Below are 19,094 nucleotides of genomic sequence, written 5' to 3'. Positions count from 1 at the left end.
TCACCATCTTCCCTACAGCTGAGTCCAGGATTGTCCTAGGACAGAAGCCAGCATCTCAATAAAGGTCTCTTTGCAGAATCAAAAGACTGGTTTTTATCACAGTGACCAACTCTGTGCTAGGAAGGCCAGTGTCTCACTTCTGCTCTCTGCTCACCCCATGTCTATACTCACATCTTGTCTAAAGCTCCTGCAAGGCTTTTGCCCAGCTCGTTTGTAATTGTCCCACTGTGCAGTACCAGCCTATGGACAAGCCCAAAGCCAAGCTGTGCTGTCTCCCATCTTGGGGTTCAGGGTGAACTTTTGTCTTTCTCTTGGTCATATGGACAAAAGGAGAGGGAAAGCATCATTGGTCAGGAGATTGGGGAGACAGAGCCTGACGTCACTGTAGATGGATCTTCCTGGGCAGAATATCTCTGTCCCACTGCTTCACCACTTCTTGTCACCAAGGTGACAGCAATTTCGGTATCCCTTCTTTTTCATCTAGAACAAGTTTCATTATCCTCCTCTGAAAACAGGGGCAAGCTTCCTAGGGCCTCTTAGCTCCACCCCCTTCTGTTTTATGCTCTGACTCTATCAACTTCTATTACAGTCCATGCTAATGTTTACAAGTCCCCACTTTTTACCCCCTACCTAGGACACCCAAGTCCACATGCGATTCCACTCATTAGGGCCTCAGACCTGTGGTGCCAGGTGGGCAGGGAGGTGGCTCACAAGGGTCCAAGGCAGAAGTGGCATCACAGAGGGTCCATGGAGGACAGGGCTCTCAGGGTCTCTCTCCATACCCAGGTACCCCACTTCCCACATGCTTAGGACCTCCTGTCCATGGATGAGACTAACTACAGTTGGCTGGGACCAACTCTATCCATTAGCAATCAAGAAACTATGCCCACAGTCAATGTAATGAACACAGTCCTCAGTTGAGGGCTACTCTTCCCAGGTGTTTCTAATTTGTGTTGAGATGGCAAATTGTGCCCAGCACAGGCAGTGAGATAGGTTTTTTGGTAATAAGAGAGACATAAGGTTATTTGGTTTTCTTTAAAAGCACAAAACAAAACAAACCATGATAACCATTTGTTGATAGTAGGTCTGCTGAGAGGTGTGTCTGTAGTGATTCAAACTGACAGGTTCTAAGATGGGAGGAATATTTATTTTTAAACCCATTTGGTCTCACCAGATTATGACCAAGCGAATTGAGGAAATTTAAAACAATTCTATCCAAAGACGTTTGAAGACGAGAACCAGTAATTGTAAATCTTACTCTTTGGGGATTGGTGGCCATGCTGATGCTAAATAGAGCCCAACCTACCATGTTGATTACAGATAGTGATGCTGGAGGTAACTTCACTGAAGAAATGGCTTGTTTAGTGCCATTGGAGACACTAAATAAATCTATTTGTATGGGCAGTGGAAAAAGATATCGGAAGTGGCTTTCTTTGTCCTTAACCAATCGAACTAGTACAGCTGCTGCCGATGCCCAGAGTTCAAGGAGACAGACCCAGCCTGGCAGTGGTGGAGAAAACCTTTGATCCCAGCACTGGGGAGCAGAGGCAGTTGGCTCTCTGAGGTAAAGCTCAACCTAGTATACAAGGCAAGTGTCATAACAGTCAGTGACACACAGAGAATCCTTGTCTCAAAAATAAATAATTGAATACATAAATAGAATAAAATAAAAATGTAAATTAAAATTAAAATAGAGGAACTTGTAAAATTATGAGAATACAGTGCACACTAACCTCATGTTTCATGATGTGTCCTTGCAGAGTTCATCAAGAACATTTATGCACAGAGAAGAAGGTCTCACTGGGAATGGTGGGCAATGAGAGAGCATGATTTTATGAAAAAATGACCAAAATATATTGAATACATATATGAAACTGTCAAATAATGAAAAATAAGTTTTAAGAGGGCTTTTAATGCAAAATAATTAAAATATGGGTAGCATCATATAGATTATTGTCACTTCTGAATTTCATAAGGATCAAGGGATTAAATTATCTCCAATGCAAGGAATTCCTGAAAAGTGTTCATGTGAACTATGGTGAAATCATTTGCATTTCAGAGGTAAGAAGACCAAGCTAAGGACATTACCAAAACATTGTTAAGTTACTTCCAATGTTGTAAGCAATATTTATGCCAGAACTTGGGATGAATATTCAATTACAGATTGAATTTTAGTGGATTTGACTGTTCATTTCATCTTTAACAGAAAACTAAAATCTCAATACCATGTTTAGCAAGGTACATGCTCCAGGCATTAGTGGATTTACTGTAAGCTCAAATTAAGGTCAATAATTGCATGCTTTTCAAACAAGCTGAATATGATTTTGTATACAGTGATATAGCCTTGCTATTAGATTTGAGAGAGAATTTGAAAACAGATATCAAGATTTCCAGAAATAATGTCATTTTTTTTTGTATAATCAGAAGTCGGTTATTTATTTATTTATTAAAGATTTCTGTCTCTTCCCTGCCACTGCCTCCCATTTCCCTCCCCCTCTCCCGATCAAGTCCCCCTCCTTCGTTAGCCCAAAGATCAATCAGGGTCCCTGCTCTGTGGGAGGTCCAAGGACCACCCACCTCCATCCAGGTCTAGTAAGGTGAGCATCCAAATTGCCTAGGCTCCCACAAAGCCAGTACATGCAGTAGGATCAAAAACCCATTGCCATTGTTCTTGAGTTTTCACAAGTCCGTTTTTCATCAGCATATGTTATCTGCCAATGTTACCTTCTGATTTTCAATTGGAAATGCCTAGAACTGCAGTCCGTCATTCAACCTAAGAATATTTTTGATCATGTCCCTTATCTACATTCATGGGCCTCTTACAGGACCTTCTCAGGTGAGAGCTCACCCTTCACCGTCACACTGGATTCACGCCATCAGCTTTTCATAGCACCTACACTTGTGAGTCACAGGTCTCAGGAACTGAGCATGCAGTCCTGGAGAGATGGCTCAGACATATTAATGGTAGAGACTGCTCTTGCAGAGGGCCCAAGTTCAGTTCTGAACACCCATGCTAAATTTCTCATAACACTTGTAACCTCAGCTCCTCTGGCCTCCAAGGGCGTGTGTACTAACAAGTACATGCCCAAACCCGAACACAGACACATACACACAATCAATAGTTAAAAATCCTTGACATGAATATCCTCTAGATATGATGAGGGAACTACACCTGTGAAATATCAGCAATATGACTGCTCAAATAAGTCCTGAATAATACAGCACCAGTTGACCTTCCAAAGTATTTGGGGAAAATCAAGGGCCCCATCCCAAGATGAAGAGCAGCAAACTATAAAGTGCTGAGAGAGGGAGAAATAGTCTTCTCCAAAGACGAGCTCCCCTAATGATTATCCAATCCCATGTGGTCAGACCTAAAATAAATATGTATTCAAACAATAATAGGCTGACTCTGTAAGCTGCATTTATTTATATTTTTATGTCTGTGTATTTTAAGAGAGTAAAGAGAGAGGATTATAACTGAAGAATAAGAGGCCTTGAATCATAAGAGGGTGGGGCCACTTGGGAGGAGCTAGAGGGATAAAGGTGAATGGTATGATTTTATTTTAATTTTTCTATTAATTCCAAGTGTTAAGCACACTAACAGTAAAATCAGAACCAAAATATCGCACCCATCTCACGAATTCACTGAGATCAATGCTCTGTCCAAAAAGGCAGTTGTGTCCAACAAGTCCATTTGTTTTTCAAAAGCATCGTCCAATAGCCCTCAAAGTTCGTGTTGTCCTCATTCACTGTTTTTGTTTGTTTGCTCTTTCTTTTGTTATTTTTTCCCTTTTCTGAGACACTGCTTCTCTGTGCAACCTCAGCTGTCCTGGAACTCACTCTGCAGACCAGGCTTCTCTTGAACTCACAGAGATATGTCTGCCTCTGTCTGCTGAGTGCTGGAATTAAAGGTGTGTGTCACCAAGGCTCCCTTTAGTTTTAGGATAAAAGCAATCTAAAATAAATCCTACTACTTAGATTGTTCAATTTCTTTATTAGATATCACTAAATTGGAGCCTGCTCCATAGTTTTAAAATATTCCCTCCAAGGCGTACCATATAATTAAGATTGTTATGTAAGGATTTTGGTGCAGAAAGGATTGTATGTGCAGACAATGTATCAGTCATATATGGTTCCTTTTCATGGAGGAATTATCAATTTTCATTATATCTTATATAGTAATGTGAATCCCAAAACAGTTATCCCTTCACTGTGACCCAGATATGCCACAAAGTTCCAACCCCTGGACCGGATGAGTAATTTAGATCCAATTAATATATGGACTGCAGTTCGCAATTAGGATAAGAAAGACTCAATGGAGACCAACTATGAAAGGAGGAAATTAAAATATCTCTGAAAATCGTAAAGCTATGCAGATAAAACAGGACCTGGGTTGCTCTGGGATTATCTGAATCTGTTCTCTCTCTCTCTCTCTCTCTCTCTCTCTCTCTCTCTCTCTCTCTCCCTCTATTTCTCCCCCCCCCCCACTCTCTCACACACACAAAACCCTACACTCCTCTGTTCCTACGGCAAGGCTAGCCTGTGTCACCTCCTAGAGTTGATCTCACACAGCTCTAACCATCTGTTCTCTAAGCTCAGATCCTCAGCTCACTCCACTCTATATTAACCTTTTCATGGGCTGGGTCCCTGTCTGTCTCAATTCCGGATCTAGCTCACTAAATAATCATTTAAGATCTTACCAGGGCCTTTTTTTTATCTACAGAAAATCCTAGGCAATGTTGTAGAAAATACCGCTACAGTCTTCAGCAGGGAAGTCAGGGCTGATGTAATCTTACTTATGTCTTAAGAGAGAAATGCTAATACATATTGATCAGGAAACCGATGCTTGTCAATTTTGATTTGTTATTATACTTATGTTTGTATGATAGTGAGACACGATAATTGGCCATAGCGTATCACTTGCTTTAGAGATTTCTCTGCGACACCCTAGCAGTTTAGGAGAGTCAGTGAGTGAAGATTGATTGATCAGACTATTCGAAAGAATGGTTCCTCAGTATGATCAGAACGCCCAGAGGGTAATGAGATGAGGTACTAAAATTCTGCATAATCAAATATGGCTGTATATCAACCCTCACAAAATACTGTACAACATAGTCTGTGTATTTGTTGTCCAATAACTGTTTCTTCCTTGTCTGTATTATATAAAATGCAAAGAAAGAGAGAACTCCCCCCCCCAAAAAAACCCAAAATATTTCTTACCGGAATTCAAAAGAACATGAGAGGTAAGAAAGTACATTCTTTGGGTTCAATGCAGACACTGGACTTCCTGGGTTCTCAGGGCCCCTTAACCACAGCCTCCACACGCTCTACTTTCTTGGTCTTTATCCCAGCTCAGCTCATGTCAATGTGGTGACAGTGACATTTTTACCCAAACCAGAAAATGACCTTAGCTAATAAAGCCAATCAGAGCAGAGGTGCATAGGTTTAAAAGTCCTATGAGGTCACTGAGCACTCAAGTCCTTCGTCCTTCAAGGGCTGTGTCCACTCTGCCCTATTCAACCCGAGAGCCTTCCTGGGAAGATGGCAGCAGTCCTGATTCTCCTGACCTTTCTTCTGCCACTTGGAGCTGGTGCAGGTGAGTGAACACCGGGTTCTAGAGGCGCCTTCCCATAATACCTCTGTGGAGTCTCTGCCCACTTCTAGTTAAAATCTGTCCTGCACTGAACCAAGAGCTTCCTGAACCTTAGGTCCCAGACCAACCCATACCTGGAAGCCTGTCACTGGCTAGATCGTCAACAAGGTCTGAAGAAGGGCGGTGTCCTCAGAGGACACGGTGGGCACTAGCTTCTCCCTGCTCTTTGTGTCACCTGGAGATAGATCATCTCAAAAGAGAGTAGTAGAAGAGAATGCAAAGTTACTAAAAAGGACATCATTGATTTTACCTGAGCCCAGATCCAGGGCAGCTTTAATGACCAGTCAGCAATGGTGTAAGGCTACCAGCTCAAGAATATTATCATAATTTAGCAACCTCCCCCATCAATTGCTGAAGAAAGAGGCCCAGGATGGCAAATGCCAGCATTGCACCCTCCACTACATTTGCAGTTTTGGTTGGCCTCTCCACTTCTTTCTGCATGTCCCTAGCTATTCCTGTCTTTGGCAGCACACAACTCCAATGGCCCCAGGGCCCTGAATCCCATGAGTTCTGAACCACTAGCCCTGCAGCTAACTAAAAGTCATTTATTAATGCAGTCAAAAGCATTTATTGAGAACCCAAGATGTGTTGGGCACTAGAATAGAATTTTAAAAGATCCACCCCATAGGGCTTGAGAAAAGGGATGAAAATATGATGCTAATCAATACATCAGAGGGTCAGGGAGACACAGTAAGTGAGAAAAGACGAAGGCAATTCACCCAGGACCCCTCAGTGTAGACTCATGATTTAGAGCTTGCCCCTCCTTGCATTTGTAAAGCAGGGCCTGGAGGACGAGTGTCACCCACTCCTTTTCAGAGCAGGGCCCTGAGGCTTAGGATTCAGCAAAGATTATTCTATGTGTAAGGAATTCAATCTACAACATCTTGGGGAGCTGCAGATCCCATTGCCTTCACCCTCCTGACCCTATCTGCTGCTCCCAGACACCCCATATTCTGCCTTTTCTTTCAGAGAAGATCATCGGGGGCCATGAGGCCAAGCGCCACTCCCGCCCCTACATGGCATTTGTTAAATTTCTGGATGTTAAGGGGAAGAATGATTCTTGTGGAGGCTTCCTGGTGAAATCCAACTTCGTGCTGACAGCTGCTCACTGCAGGGGAAGGTGAGGAGAAGCAGCTGGTCCATGATTTCTGAGACCCCAACAGGAGTTTCCATCCTCTACTTGTTGCTGCTTCTGTGAGAGCTCACTAGAGGTCAGGGCTGTGACAATGGAAGTCTGTCATCAAGGAAACTTTGAGGTCAAAGGGTGAGAGTTCAGAGCCAGCAGCCCAGTTGAGTTGAAAGCAAATACACTGATCAGACTACAGCAGTGGCCGAGGCTGAAAGTGCACATTCAGAGTCAATGCAAACTTTGGAAAATTGTGGAGAAGAGGGAGTCTTCAGGAGTCTAGTGCCCTTGAGAAGACTAAGCAGTAGGTCACACCCTTAGGCCCTTAGTCTCCTCAAGTCCCCTCAGCTAGAGCCCCACCCTGCCCACCCAGCCTCTTACAGCTCCTGCACTGTGTCCTCTCTCACTCCACATCTCCCATCTGCACTCTGCTCTCTACAGCGCAATGAGAGTCACTCTAGGAGCCCACAACATCAGCTTCCCGGAGAAGACCCAGCAGATCATCCCTGTGGCTAAACCCATCCCACACCCAGGCTTTAATAACAAAACCTTCCCAAATGACATCATGCTCTTAAAGGTGAGAAGAGCCCGCATCCTGTCCAGGGATTGCTCCTCCTGCTCTCTCCGTGTTCCTTTCTTCTCTTCCATCCTGCTGTCTCAGCCCAGCAGTGAATGAGCCGCACTCTCCCTTCTTCCCACAGCTGGAGAGGAAGGCCCTAAAGACTGAATATGTGAGGCCCCTCAGCCTGCCCTCTTCTGAGGTCCGTGTGAAGGCAGGGGATGTCTGCTCAGTGGCAGGTTGGGGTAGGATGGCCCCACATGGTAAATTATCAAATGTACTGCAAGAGGTAGAGCTAACAATCCAGAAGGATAAGGAGTGTGAGTCCCGCTTTCAAGGCTATTACAACAAAACGATTGAGATCTGTGTGGGGGACCCAAAGATCAAGCGTGCTTCCTTTAAGGTAAGTTGGATTGTCCTTTCTGGGATCCATGGGAGGGGAAAAGGAATGTGGGACCTAGAGACCAAGCATCAGGGACTCCTTTGCCCCCTGGCTGTGATCTTTCTCCTTCGAAACAGCAGGAACCAGTAACTAACTAGGGCCTCAGAGCTGACAAGGAGCCTTGGTGAAGACAGTTGGTTTAAAGCAGGATTTGCACAGCCCTCCTGACTCCCAGACCCAGGCTTTAGAAAGCTGTGCTCCCTCTCTCTGTCGTTACTACAAGCAGGGACTCCTCAGAGCAGCCACCCACTTTTGTCAATGGTCTTGTCCTCCATGCTCACATGAGTCTCAACTACCTGTCCACAATTCTAAACAACAGCTTAGAGCTGAAGGTCCCACACACCACAGAAAATGGATCATAGACTTGGAAAAAGGGTAGAGTCTGAGCTCAGGAGGGAGGTGAAGCAGCAACCCTGTCCAAAATTGGAGTGGGAAGCACAGGGGCCCCAGGTTTGCCCTCTGATCTCCCTCACACAGAGCATACAAGTCATGCTTTATGGTGGGAGGCTGGCTAGTGTGAAATCAGCTCAGTCCCTTGTGCCCCTCTCTATTCACAGGGCGATTCTGGAGGGCCTCTCCTGTGTAACAAAGTGGTTGCAGGCATCGTCTCCTATGGGTTTAAAAATGGTTCACCTCCGAGAGTCTTCACCAGAGTGTCAAGTTTCCTCTCCTGGATAGAGGAAAACATGAAACACAATTAACTACAGAGCAAACCAGACCCCTCCCTGACTCACCATCTTCCCTACAGCTGAGTCCAGGATTGTCCTAGGACAGAAGCCAGAATCTCAATAAAGTTCTCTTTGCAAGAATTGGAAGGCTGGTTTCATATCACAGGGACCAACTCTGTGCTAGGCAGGCCAATGGCACACTTCTATTTACTGCTCATTCCTCAACCATGTACACACATTGTCCAAAGCTCAGGTGAGGTCATTGAGCAGCTCCTTTTTACTTGTCCCACTGTGCAGTGCCTGCCCTTCTGACAGGCCCAAAGCTGAGCTTGGGTTTCTCTTGTCTTGGGGCTCAGGGTGAAGTTTTTCCTCCTCTGTGTCATATGGAAGAAAGGAGAGGGTAAACACCTTTGGTCTTGGAGATATGAAGATAGAGCTGAGGCCAGTGTACATGGACCTTGCTGGGCAGAGTATTGTTTTCCCACAGCTTCAACATTAAGGTGACAACAATTTCAGTATCCCCTCTTTCTCATGTATAACAAGTTTCACTATCCTCTGCTAGAAACAGGGTCATGTTCCTCCAGCCTCTTAGCTTCACCCCTTCCATTTATGCCTGCTCTGATGAGACTATCAACTTCTATGTTTTACAGTCCATGCTAATCTTTACATGTCCCTACCTCTTTATTTCTTTATTTCACTTAAAAATTTCCACCTCCTCCCCTTCTCCCATTTTCCTCCCGCTCCCCCCACCCCTCCCCCTCCCCCTCCCTCTCCAGTCCAATGAGCAGTCAGGGTTCCCTGCCCTGTGGGAAGTCCAAGGTCCTCCCCCCTCCATCCAGGTCTAGGAAGGTGAGCATCCAAACAGACTAGGCTCCCACAAAGCCTGTCCATGCAGTAGGATCAAAACCCAGTGCCATTGTCCTTGGCTTCTCAGTCAGCCCTCCTTGTCCACCACATTCAGAGAGTCCAGTTTGATCATGTGCTCCATCAGTCCCAGTCCAGCTGGCCTTGGTGAGCTCCCATTAGATCAACCCCACCGTCTTAGTGGGTTGGCACACCCCTCGCTGTCCTGACTTCCTTGCTCATGTCCTCCCTCCTTCTGCTTCTCATTTGGACCTTGGGAGCTCAGTCCAGTACTCCAATGTGGGTCTCAGTCTCTGGCTTCATCCATTGCCAGATGAAGGTTCTATGGTGATATGCAAGATATTCATCAGTATGGTTATAGGATAGGGCCATTTTAGGCTCCCTCTCCTCAGCTGCCCAAGGATCTAGATGGGGACATCTCCATGGACACCTGGGTTCACCTATAAAGTCAAGTCTCTTGCCAACCCTAAAATGGCTCCATAAATTAAGATATATACTTCCCTGTTCCCATATCCACCTTTCCTCCATCCCAGCCGTCTCATTCCCCCAAACTCTCCCCATTCCCCTTCTCACTTTTTTCTCACCAACTCCCCTTACCCCATCCCACTCCCACCCCCAAGTTTCCAATTTTTGCCTGGCAATCTTGTCTTCTTCCAATATCCAGGAGGATATGTTTTTCTTTGGGTTCACCTTCTTATTTAGTTTTTTTTAGGATCATGGATTATAGGCTCAATGTTTTTTATTTATGGCTAGAATCCAGTTATGAGTGAGTACATACCATATTCATCTTTTTGGGTCTGGGTTACCTCACTCAGGATAGTGTTTTCTATTTCCATCCATTTGCATGCAAAATTCAAGATGTCATTGTTTTTTATTTACCGCTGAGTAATACTCTAATGCATACATATTTTACACTTTCTTTATCCATTTTTCCATTGAGGGGCATCTAGGCTGTTTCCAGGTTCTGGCTATTACAAATAATGCTGCTATGAACATAGTTGAACAAATACTTTTGTAGTATGATAGAGTATCTCTTGGGTATATTCCCAAGAGTGGTATTGCTGGATCCTGGGGTAGATTGATCCCGGATTTCCTAAGAAACCTCCACACTGATTTCCAATGTGGTTGCACAAGTTTGCATTCCCACCAGCAATGGATGAGGGTACCCCTTCCTCCACATCCTCTCCAGCAAAGGCTATCATTGGTGTTTTTGATTTTAGCCATTCTGACAGGTGTAAGATGGTATCTCAAAGTTGTTTTGATTTGCATTTCCCTGATAGCTAAGGAGGTTGAGTATGACCTTAAGTGTCTTTTGGCCATTTGAACTTCTTCTATTGAGAATTCTCTGTTCAGTTCAGTGCCCCATTTTTTATTTGGGTTAATTAGCATTTTAAGGTCTAGTTTCTTGAGTTCTTTATATATTTTGGAAATCAGACCTTTGTCTGTTGCAGGGTTGTTGAAGATCTTCTCCCGGTCAGTAGGTTGCCTTTTTGTGTTATGACAATGTCCTTTGTTTTATAGAAGCTCCTCAGTTTTAGGGGGTCCCATTTATTCAATGTTGTCCTTATTGTCTGTGCAACTGGGGTTATATGTAGGAATTGGTCTCCTCTGCCCATGTGTTGTAGTACTTTGCACTTTCTCTTCTATCAAGTTCAGTGTGTTCGGGCTGATATTGAGGTCTTTAATCCATTTGGACTTGAGTTTTGTGCATGGTGATAGATATGGGTCTATTTTCATTCTTGTCCAGGTTGACATCCAGTTATGCCAGCACCATTTGTTGAAGATGCTTTCTTTCTTCCATTGTATACTTTTAGCTCCTTTGTCGAAAATCAGGTGTTCATAGGTTTGTGGGTTAAAATCCAGGTCTTCTATTCAATTCCATTGGTCAGCATCTCTGTTTTTGTCAGGTAAATACAAGGCTCTGTTCAACCTTTGGGGATTTGTGAGTGTTCACAAAGGTGATAACAGAAACGTATTACATGCAAATCATACTACCTAACATGGCAGCTGTCAAGGATGGTGACACAAGGAGAAAGCAATGGAACTGAGAAGAACATCTTCTCAACAACAAAAACACTTATATTTCAATTCAGGCTGCTGAGAATATGGCTCAGTGGGTAAGAGCACTAGCTAAACAAGCAGGAGAATCTGAGTTCAGATCCCAAAACCCACATAAAAGATGCTGAGTAGGGCTGATTGCCTGCATCCTCAGTGCAGACACAGGAAGCCTGCTGATGCTTTCTGCTAGCAGCCTCAACAAAACAGTCTGTTCCAGGTTCAGGGAGGGACCCCATCTCAAAGGACTAAGATGGAAAGCAGTAGAGGACCCTGACATCTTTCTCTGCACTCATACAGGCACAGGGACGCACACACTGACATACATGTGTACACACAAGCACCACACAATAAAAAGATAGTCACACCTGTTCTAGTTATGTTTTGTAACTCTGATAAAAACTCTGCCCCAAAGTGCTTGGCCAGGAAAGGGTTGATTTGGCTCCCATGTCCCACCTGTACTCCATCACTGATGGAAGTCAGGGCAGGCAGGTGCTCAAGCAGGAGGAGAGGCAGGAGCCTCGAAGGAAAGCTACCTGCTGGAGTGCTTCCAGGCTCATGTTTATCTGCTTTCTTATCCAACCCAGGACCTCCTGCCCATGAATAGCCCTACCCAGAGTGGGCTGTCCCAGCTCCATCCATTAGCAACCAAGAAAGTACCCCCACAAACACACCCATAGTCAATCTAATGAACACAATCTTGAACTGAGGTCTTCTCTTCCCAGGTGTTTCTAGTTCGTGTTGAGTTGACAAATAGTATCCAGCAAGTCAGTTAGCTCAGCTCTGTGGTAAACAGCTAGATATGTGGTTCTGTGGTTGTATTTAAAAGAACAAAACAAAACCAATGCTGATGACCATTTGTAGACAGTGAGTTCACTGAGAGGTGTGCAAATAGTGTCTCAGATCTGACAGGCTCTAAGGAGTGAGGAATATTTATTACTAAACTCATTTGGTCTCACAAGATTATAATCAAGTGAATTTAGGAAATTAAAAAAAAATTCAAAGAAATTTGAAGTACAGAATCACTCATTTTAAATCTCATTCTTTAGGGATGGATGGCAGTGCTGATTCTAAATAAAACCCAACCTGCCATTTTGATTACCAGTAGTGATGATGGAACCAATGTCACTGAAGAAATGGCACGTTTATTGCCATTGAAAAATACTAAATAAATATATTTTAATGGGCATGTGGAAATTATCAAAGTGTTTTTCTTCCTTGAGGATCAACCTAACTAGTACAGCTGCTGCTGATGCCCAGAGATGGCAGTTTAAAGAGACAGACCCAGCCTGGCAGTGGTGGAGAAAGCCATCAATCCCAGCGCTGGGGATCAGAGGCAGCTGGATCTCTGAGATCAAGCGCAGCCTTGTCTACAGAGAAAGTTCCATAACTGCCATGGCTACACAGAGAAACCCTGTCTCAAAAATAAATGAATGAATGAGCAAATAGGAATAAAATAAAAATGTAAATCAAAATAAAAATAGAGGAACTTGTAAAATTAAGAGAAGACAGTGCGATTACTACACCAGCCTCATGTTTAATATGTGTCTTTGAGAGGTCATCAAGAAAAGTTAGGAACGGAGAAGAAGGTCTCAGTGGGAATAGTGGAGTATGAGAGAGGATGATTATCTTGGGCAAAAATGCCCAAAATACATTGAATACATATATGAAATTGTCAAAGAAGAAAAAGCAAGCTCTAAAAAGACATTTAATGCAAAATCATTAAAAAAATGGGTGACATTATATAGATCATCGTCAGTATTGAATTTCATAAGGGACAAGGAATTAAATCATCTCCAGTGCTAGGAATTCCTGAAATGTGTTCATGTTGACTATGGTGAAATCATTTACATTTCAGATGTAAGATGGCCATGCTAAGGACATTACCAAAACAGTGTCAAGTTATGTTTGGTGTTGCAAACTATATTTATGGCAGAACTTGGGAATGAAACACAGTTACAGATTGACCTTTTAGTGGATTTGACTGCTCTTTTCATCTTTAATGGGAAAAACAAACCTTAAACATCATGTTTCATACTGTAAGTGCTCCAGGTAAAGGTGGAACTATTGTAAATTCAACTTAAGGCCAATAATTGCATGCATTTCAACCTAGCTCAATATGTTTGTGTGAAAAGTGACATAGCCTTGCTATTATATTTGCCAGAAAATTTGAAAACAGATATTAAGATTTCAAGAAATAATGTCACTATTTTGGTATAATCACAAGTCCATTTTTTCATCAGCATATATGTTTTCTGCTGATTTTCAATTGGAAATGTCTATAACTGCAATCCTTCATTCAACCTAAAAATATTTTTGATTATGTTCGTTCTCGACATTTATGGGACTTTCATAGGACCTTCTCAGAGATGAGACCTCACCCTTCACAGTCACACTGGATTCACACCATCAGCTTTTCATAGCACTTACACTTGTGAGTCACAGATCTCAGGAACTGAGCATGCAGGCCTGGAGAGATGGCTCAGACGTCTTAATGGTAGAGACTGCTCTTGCAGAGGACTCAACTTCAGTTCTGAGCACCCATGTTGAATGTCTCATAACACTTGTAACCTCAGCTCCTCTGGCCTCCAGGAGCATGTGTACTCACATGCACATGGACAAACACAGACACATACACATACATAAACATAATCATGTGTTAAAAATCCTTCATATAATTATCCTTTATATGTGACAAAGAGACTACACCTGTGAAATCTCAGCAATATGATGCTCCAATAAGACCTGAACAATGACAACACCAGTTGTGCTTCCAAAGTGGTTGGGGAAAAAGCAAGGGACCCGTTCCAAAATGAAGAGTAACAGGCAATTATAAAGTACAGACAAAGGGAGAAATAGTCTTCCGCAAGGATGAGCCCCCCTAATGGTTATCCAATCCCAAGTGGTCAGCCCTAAAAGAAATATGAATCCAGACAATAATAAACTGACTCTGTAAGCTGGATTTATATTTTTATCACCGTGTATGTTGAGAGAAAGAGAGAGAATGGTAATTAAAGAATAAGAGGCCTTGAATCTGAAGGGGATGGAGCAACCTGTTAGGAGTTAGAGCGATAATGGCTAATGCTATGATTACATTTTAATTTTTTCTATTAGTTCAAAGTGTTAAGCACACTAACAGTAAAATCAGAAGCAAAATATCTCACCCTGTCTCAGGAATTCACTGAGATCAGAGCTACATCTATCAAGCCAGTTGTGCCCAACAAGTCCATTTTTTCCTCAAAAGCTACACCCAATAGCCCACAAGGTTGTGTTGTCCTCATTCACTGTTTCTGTTTGTTCGCTCTTTCTTTTGTTCTTTTTTTCTTTTCTGCAACAGTGCTTCTCTGTGTACCCTTTGCTGTCCTAGAACTCACTCTGCAGACCAGGCTGGTCTTTACCTTACCGAGATACGTCTACATCTACCCCCTGAGTGCTGGGATCCAAGGGGTGTGCCACCACTGCCCTCCTTACTGTTAGGATGATAGCACACTAAAACAAATCCTATTACTTAGATATGTTCAATATCTTTTAAAGATATCACTAAACTGGAGCCCGATCCGTGCTTTTAAAAGATTACCTCTAAATGGGTAGTATATAATTAACATTTTTATATTCCGTAAAGATTTTGTTGCCGACCTGTATGTGCAGATAATGTATCATTTATATATGGTTCCTTTTCAGGGAGGAATTATCAATTTTTATTATAGCTTGTATAGTAATGTGTATCCCAAAACAGTTATCTTTTACTGTGGCACAGAAATGATAAAAGTTCCAACCCATGGACCAGATGATTAATTTAGATCTAATTAATATTCAAACTGCAGTTCACAACTAGGACAAGAAAGCAGCAGAAGTAGTTAAGTAGTAGCCATTCACTCATGCAGGTAAATCATTTACTTAGAATACAAAATATGGTGCGTATCATAACAAGAGAATTTTAGAAAACCCCCTTCATAGGACTTCGGGGTAAATGGTAAGAAAATAACAAAAACCAATATATCAGGGATTGAGGAGACTCACTAACAAAGAAGAGTTCAAGGCAAGCCAACAAGAATTGGCTTGATCACTAACATCATGAAGATAGAGCCTTTATCTCTTCATGTACTCGTACAGCAGAAGCTGGGGGACAAGTGCCATCTACTCCTTTCCTAGAAATGGCTTAGGGCGAGGCTGAGGGGTCTGGAGAGCCATCAGGGAGTGTTCCTGCCACTGGGACTTCTGTCTACCATCTCACCTTGCCCTCAAGCCTGCCTTTTTGTCTGCAAGGTCCTTGGAATCCTGCAAGAGACCCTGCTTCTGTGCTGAGGACAACCGGGGAGGTGAGTAAGTACCCACACAGCCGGACAGCCTGAGTGCCACTCTCTGGGACAGTCCCCCGGGGGCTGAATCCAGGCCACCTCCAATTCCCTAAGCTTTTCTGGACATCCAGTGGGGTGTGTTCCCTGCTGCTGGCTTTCTTTACCCTATTCCACCCTGCCCCCAAGCCTGCCTTTTCATCTGCAAGGTTCTTGAATCTCCCAACACAGCCTGCTTCAGGTCAGAGGGGATCTGAGAGCCTGCTCCAGTTCTGAGGGAACCTAAGAGAGGGCAGACCAAGAAAAACTTCCAAGTACACAGTCAGCCCACAACATCAAGATCCAAGGAGAGACCCAGAAGATCATCTCCTGGCAAAAGCCATCCCACATCCGGCCCACAATTGTAAGGATGGCTCCAGTGACATCATGCTCTTAAAGGTGAGAACTGTCCCCACAATTGCCTGTGCTTTGTTTGTTGCAGAGATTGCCCCTCCCCTCCTGCTCTCATTCTTCCCTCTCTGCCATCCTTTCTTTCAAAGTGTCCCAGGCCAGCAGGCTCCTGGCTGAGCTTCTCTCTCCTGCCTCTTCCCCCACAGCTAGAGAAGAAGGCCAAGGGACTAAAGCTGTGAGGCCCCTCCCCCTGCCCAGGTTTAATGTCCATGTGAAACCAGGGAATGTGTGCTATGTGGCATCTTGGGGAAAGAGTCCCAGAGGGTGAATTTCCAAATATACTATAAGAAGTGGAGCTAACAGAACAGAAGGGTTAGGAGTGTGAGTCCCACTATCCAGATTGTTACAACAAAGGCTTTGAGATATGTGTGGCGGACCCAAATATCAAGCATGCTTCCTTTAGGTTCGATTTTCATCCTCTTTGGGCTCCATGGAAGGGGGAAAGCAATCTGGGACCTAGACAGCAAGCTTCAAGGGACTCCTTGATCTTTCTCCCTGGGAAGGGCAGTAACCAGTAACTAACTAGGACCTCAGAGCTGACAAGGAGTCTTGGTGAAGGCAGCTGTTGTATGGCAGGATTTGCACAGTCCTCCTGACTCCTAGGACCAGACTTTGGAAAGCTGTTCTCCCTGTGTGCGTGTGTGCGTGCATGCGTGTGTGTGTGTGTGTGTATGTGTGTCTGTCATTACCACAAGTCAATGTCTCCCCAGAGGAGGCACCCACTTTTGTCAATGTTCTGGTCCTCCATGCTCATATCAAGTCCATTCACCTGTCCCCATGTTCTTAACAATAGCCTGGAGCTGAGAGTCCCACACATATTCATAGGGAGTGGATCACAGTGGAGAAAGGGCGGAGGCCGGGCTCAGGAGGGAGGTGAAGCCCAGGGGCCACAGGCCTGCCCTCCAATCTCCCACAAACGAGTGCACGAGTCATACTCATCATTTCAACTTAGTCCCTGGGGTCTCTCTTTATTCACAGGGGGATTCTGGAGGGCCTCTCCTGTGTAACAACGTGCTTGCAGGCAATAAAGACGGTTATGTACCAGGAGTCTTCACCAGTGTAAAAAGGGGTTGGGGAAACCTGGGAGGATCTAGAGGTATGAGTATATAATAATTTTTCTATTAATTTAAAGTGCTAAGTATACTAACAGAAAAATTAAAACCAAAATATTTCCTCCCATCTTAGAAATTCACTGAGACCCCAGCTCTGTCCCTCAAGCCGGTCGTGTCCAACAAATCCATTGTTTCTCAAGAGCTATGTCCAATAGCCCGCAAAGGTCATGTTGTCCTCATTCATTCACTATTTTTGTTTGTTTTTTTTCTTTTTTTTTTCTGAGACAGAGTTTCTCTGTGTAGCTTTGAGTGTCCTAGAACTCACTCTGTAGTCTAGTCTGGCCCTGAACTCACAGAGATATATCTGTCTCCAGAGTACAGGGATTAAAGTGGCGTACCATAACTGCTCTCCCTACTTTTAGGATGAAAATACACTAAAAGAAATCCTACTATTTAGAGGTGTTCAATTTCTTTATTAGATATCACTAAATTGGAGCTTGATCCATGGTTTTTAAAGATTCCCTCCAAATGGGCACCATATAATTAAGATCATTATATTCTAAGGATTTTGTTGCTTAACTGTATGTGCAGATATTGTATCATTTATATATGGTTCCTTTTCAGAGAGGAATTATCAATTTTCATTATGGCTTATATAGTAGTGTGCAGCCCCAAACAGTTATCCCTGTGGCCCAGAAATGCCAAATGGCTACAACCAATAAGCAGGATGATTAATTTTGATACAACTAATATCAGGACTGCAATTCACAGCAATGATATGAAAGCTTCTATGGAAACAAAATATGAAAGGAGAAAACTTAAGAATATTTGAAAAACCTTAAGCTGTGGGAGTTCAGCAGGACCTTGGTTGCTCTGTGGTTATCTGCATGTACATGCTTACACACCACACACACACACACACACACACACACACACACACACACACACCCTTGTTCTTAAGCCAAGACCATCCTGTCTCACCTCCCAGAGTTGATCTCACACAGCTCTAACAGCATTGTGCTCTCAACTCAGATTCTCAGCCCACTCCTGTCAATATCAGCCTTTTCAAGGCTGGAACCCTGTCTGTCCTACTTCTGAATCTAGCCTTCTAAATAGACATTCAGGATCTTACCATGGTCCTTGTTTATCTACAGTAAATTCTAGGCAATGCTGTAGGAAGTACCACAACAGTACTCCCTCAGCAGGGAAGCCAGTTATGACCTTAACTTATTAAACTTTAAATTCAGTCCTGAATCTCTGGTTTAGAGATAAATGCCAATATATAATAAACAAGTAACCGATGCATGTCATTTGTGATTCGTTATTGTGCTTAAGTATATATGTTAAGTAAGACATGATCGTTGGCCACAGGGAAAACATTGAGATTTCCATGTGACACCCTAGCAGTTTAAGAGAGTCAGAGTGAGTTAAGATTAAATCATCAAACGACTCCAACAGATGATTCCTCAGTATGATCAGAAGTCTAAGAGGTTAATGAGATGATGTACTGAAACTCCACCTAGCCAAATATGGCTCTGCAAAACTCTCACTAAATACTGTATAACTTTGTCTGTGTATTTGTAGTGCTATAACTGTTGAGTGGTAAATTGATTGTCTGTATTATTTAAAATAGAAAGAAAGAAATCAAAAAAGAACTTACCAGAATACAAAAGGATGTAAGAGGTAAAAAGGACACACTTTGGCTCAGTGCAGTTACCGTAGGTTTCCTGTGGTCTCAGGACCCCAACCACAGCCTCCACACCCTTTGCTCTCTTGGTTTTTATCCCAGCTTAGCTTATGTCAGTGCGGTGACATTTTACTCAAACCAGAAAATGTCCTTAAGGACTGTAGCCAATCAGAGCAGAGGTGCACAGGTTTAAAAGGCCTGTGAGGTCACTGAGCGCTCACCTCCTTCATCCTTTAAGGGCTG

General features: G+C 43.4%; 1 protein-coding gene across 2 annotated transcripts; it reads left to right on the top strand.

The window, feature by feature from the left end:
• Positions 1-5,496: 5,496 nt before the first annotated feature.
• LOC142835801 (granzyme B(G,H)-like) lies at positions 5,497-8,578 on the top strand. Of its 2 annotated transcripts, none has more exons than XM_075949579.1 (5): positions 5,497-5,596; positions 6,623-6,773; positions 7,221-7,356; positions 7,481-7,741; positions 8,338-8,578. In XM_075949579.1, exons 1-5 carry the CDS (start codon positions 5,542-5,544, stop codon positions 8,479-8,481), a joined length of 747 nt encoding a protein of 248 aa, XP_075805694.1. In that variant the 5' UTR covers positions 5,497-5,541; the 3' UTR covers positions 8,482-8,578. The 2 variants fall into 2 exon arrangements, with proteins under 2 accessions (XP_075805694.1, XP_075805695.1); XM_075949580.1 differs by lacking the exon at positions 8,338-8,578 and adding an exon at positions 8,100-8,231.
• Positions 8,579-19,094: the final 10,516 nt, after the last annotated feature.

The sequence above is a fragment of the Microtus pennsylvanicus genome, chromosome 15, assembly GCF_037038515.1.
Source record: "Microtus pennsylvanicus isolate mMicPen1 chromosome 15, mMicPen1.hap1, whole genome shotgun sequence".
NCBI lineage: Eukaryota > Metazoa > Chordata > Mammalia > Rodentia > Cricetidae > Microtus > Microtus pennsylvanicus.
This window is presented reverse-complemented; position numbering and strand designations above follow the sequence as displayed.

Bases quoted from the DNA above. Each gene is read 5' to 3' on its own strand.
- LOC142835801 (XM_075949579.1), top strand. From the start codon at position 5,542: ATGGCAGCAGTCCTGATTCTCCTGACCTTTCTTCTGCCACTTGGAGCT. The intron at 5,597-6,622 runs GTGAGTGAACAC...CTTTTCTTTCAG, and splicing joins GCCACTTGGAGCTGGTGCAG to AGAAGATCATCGGGGGCCAT. The intron at 7,357-7,480 runs GTGAGAAGAGCC...TTCTTCCCACAG, and splicing joins ATGACATCATGCTCTTAAAG to CTGGAGAGGAAGGCCCTAAA.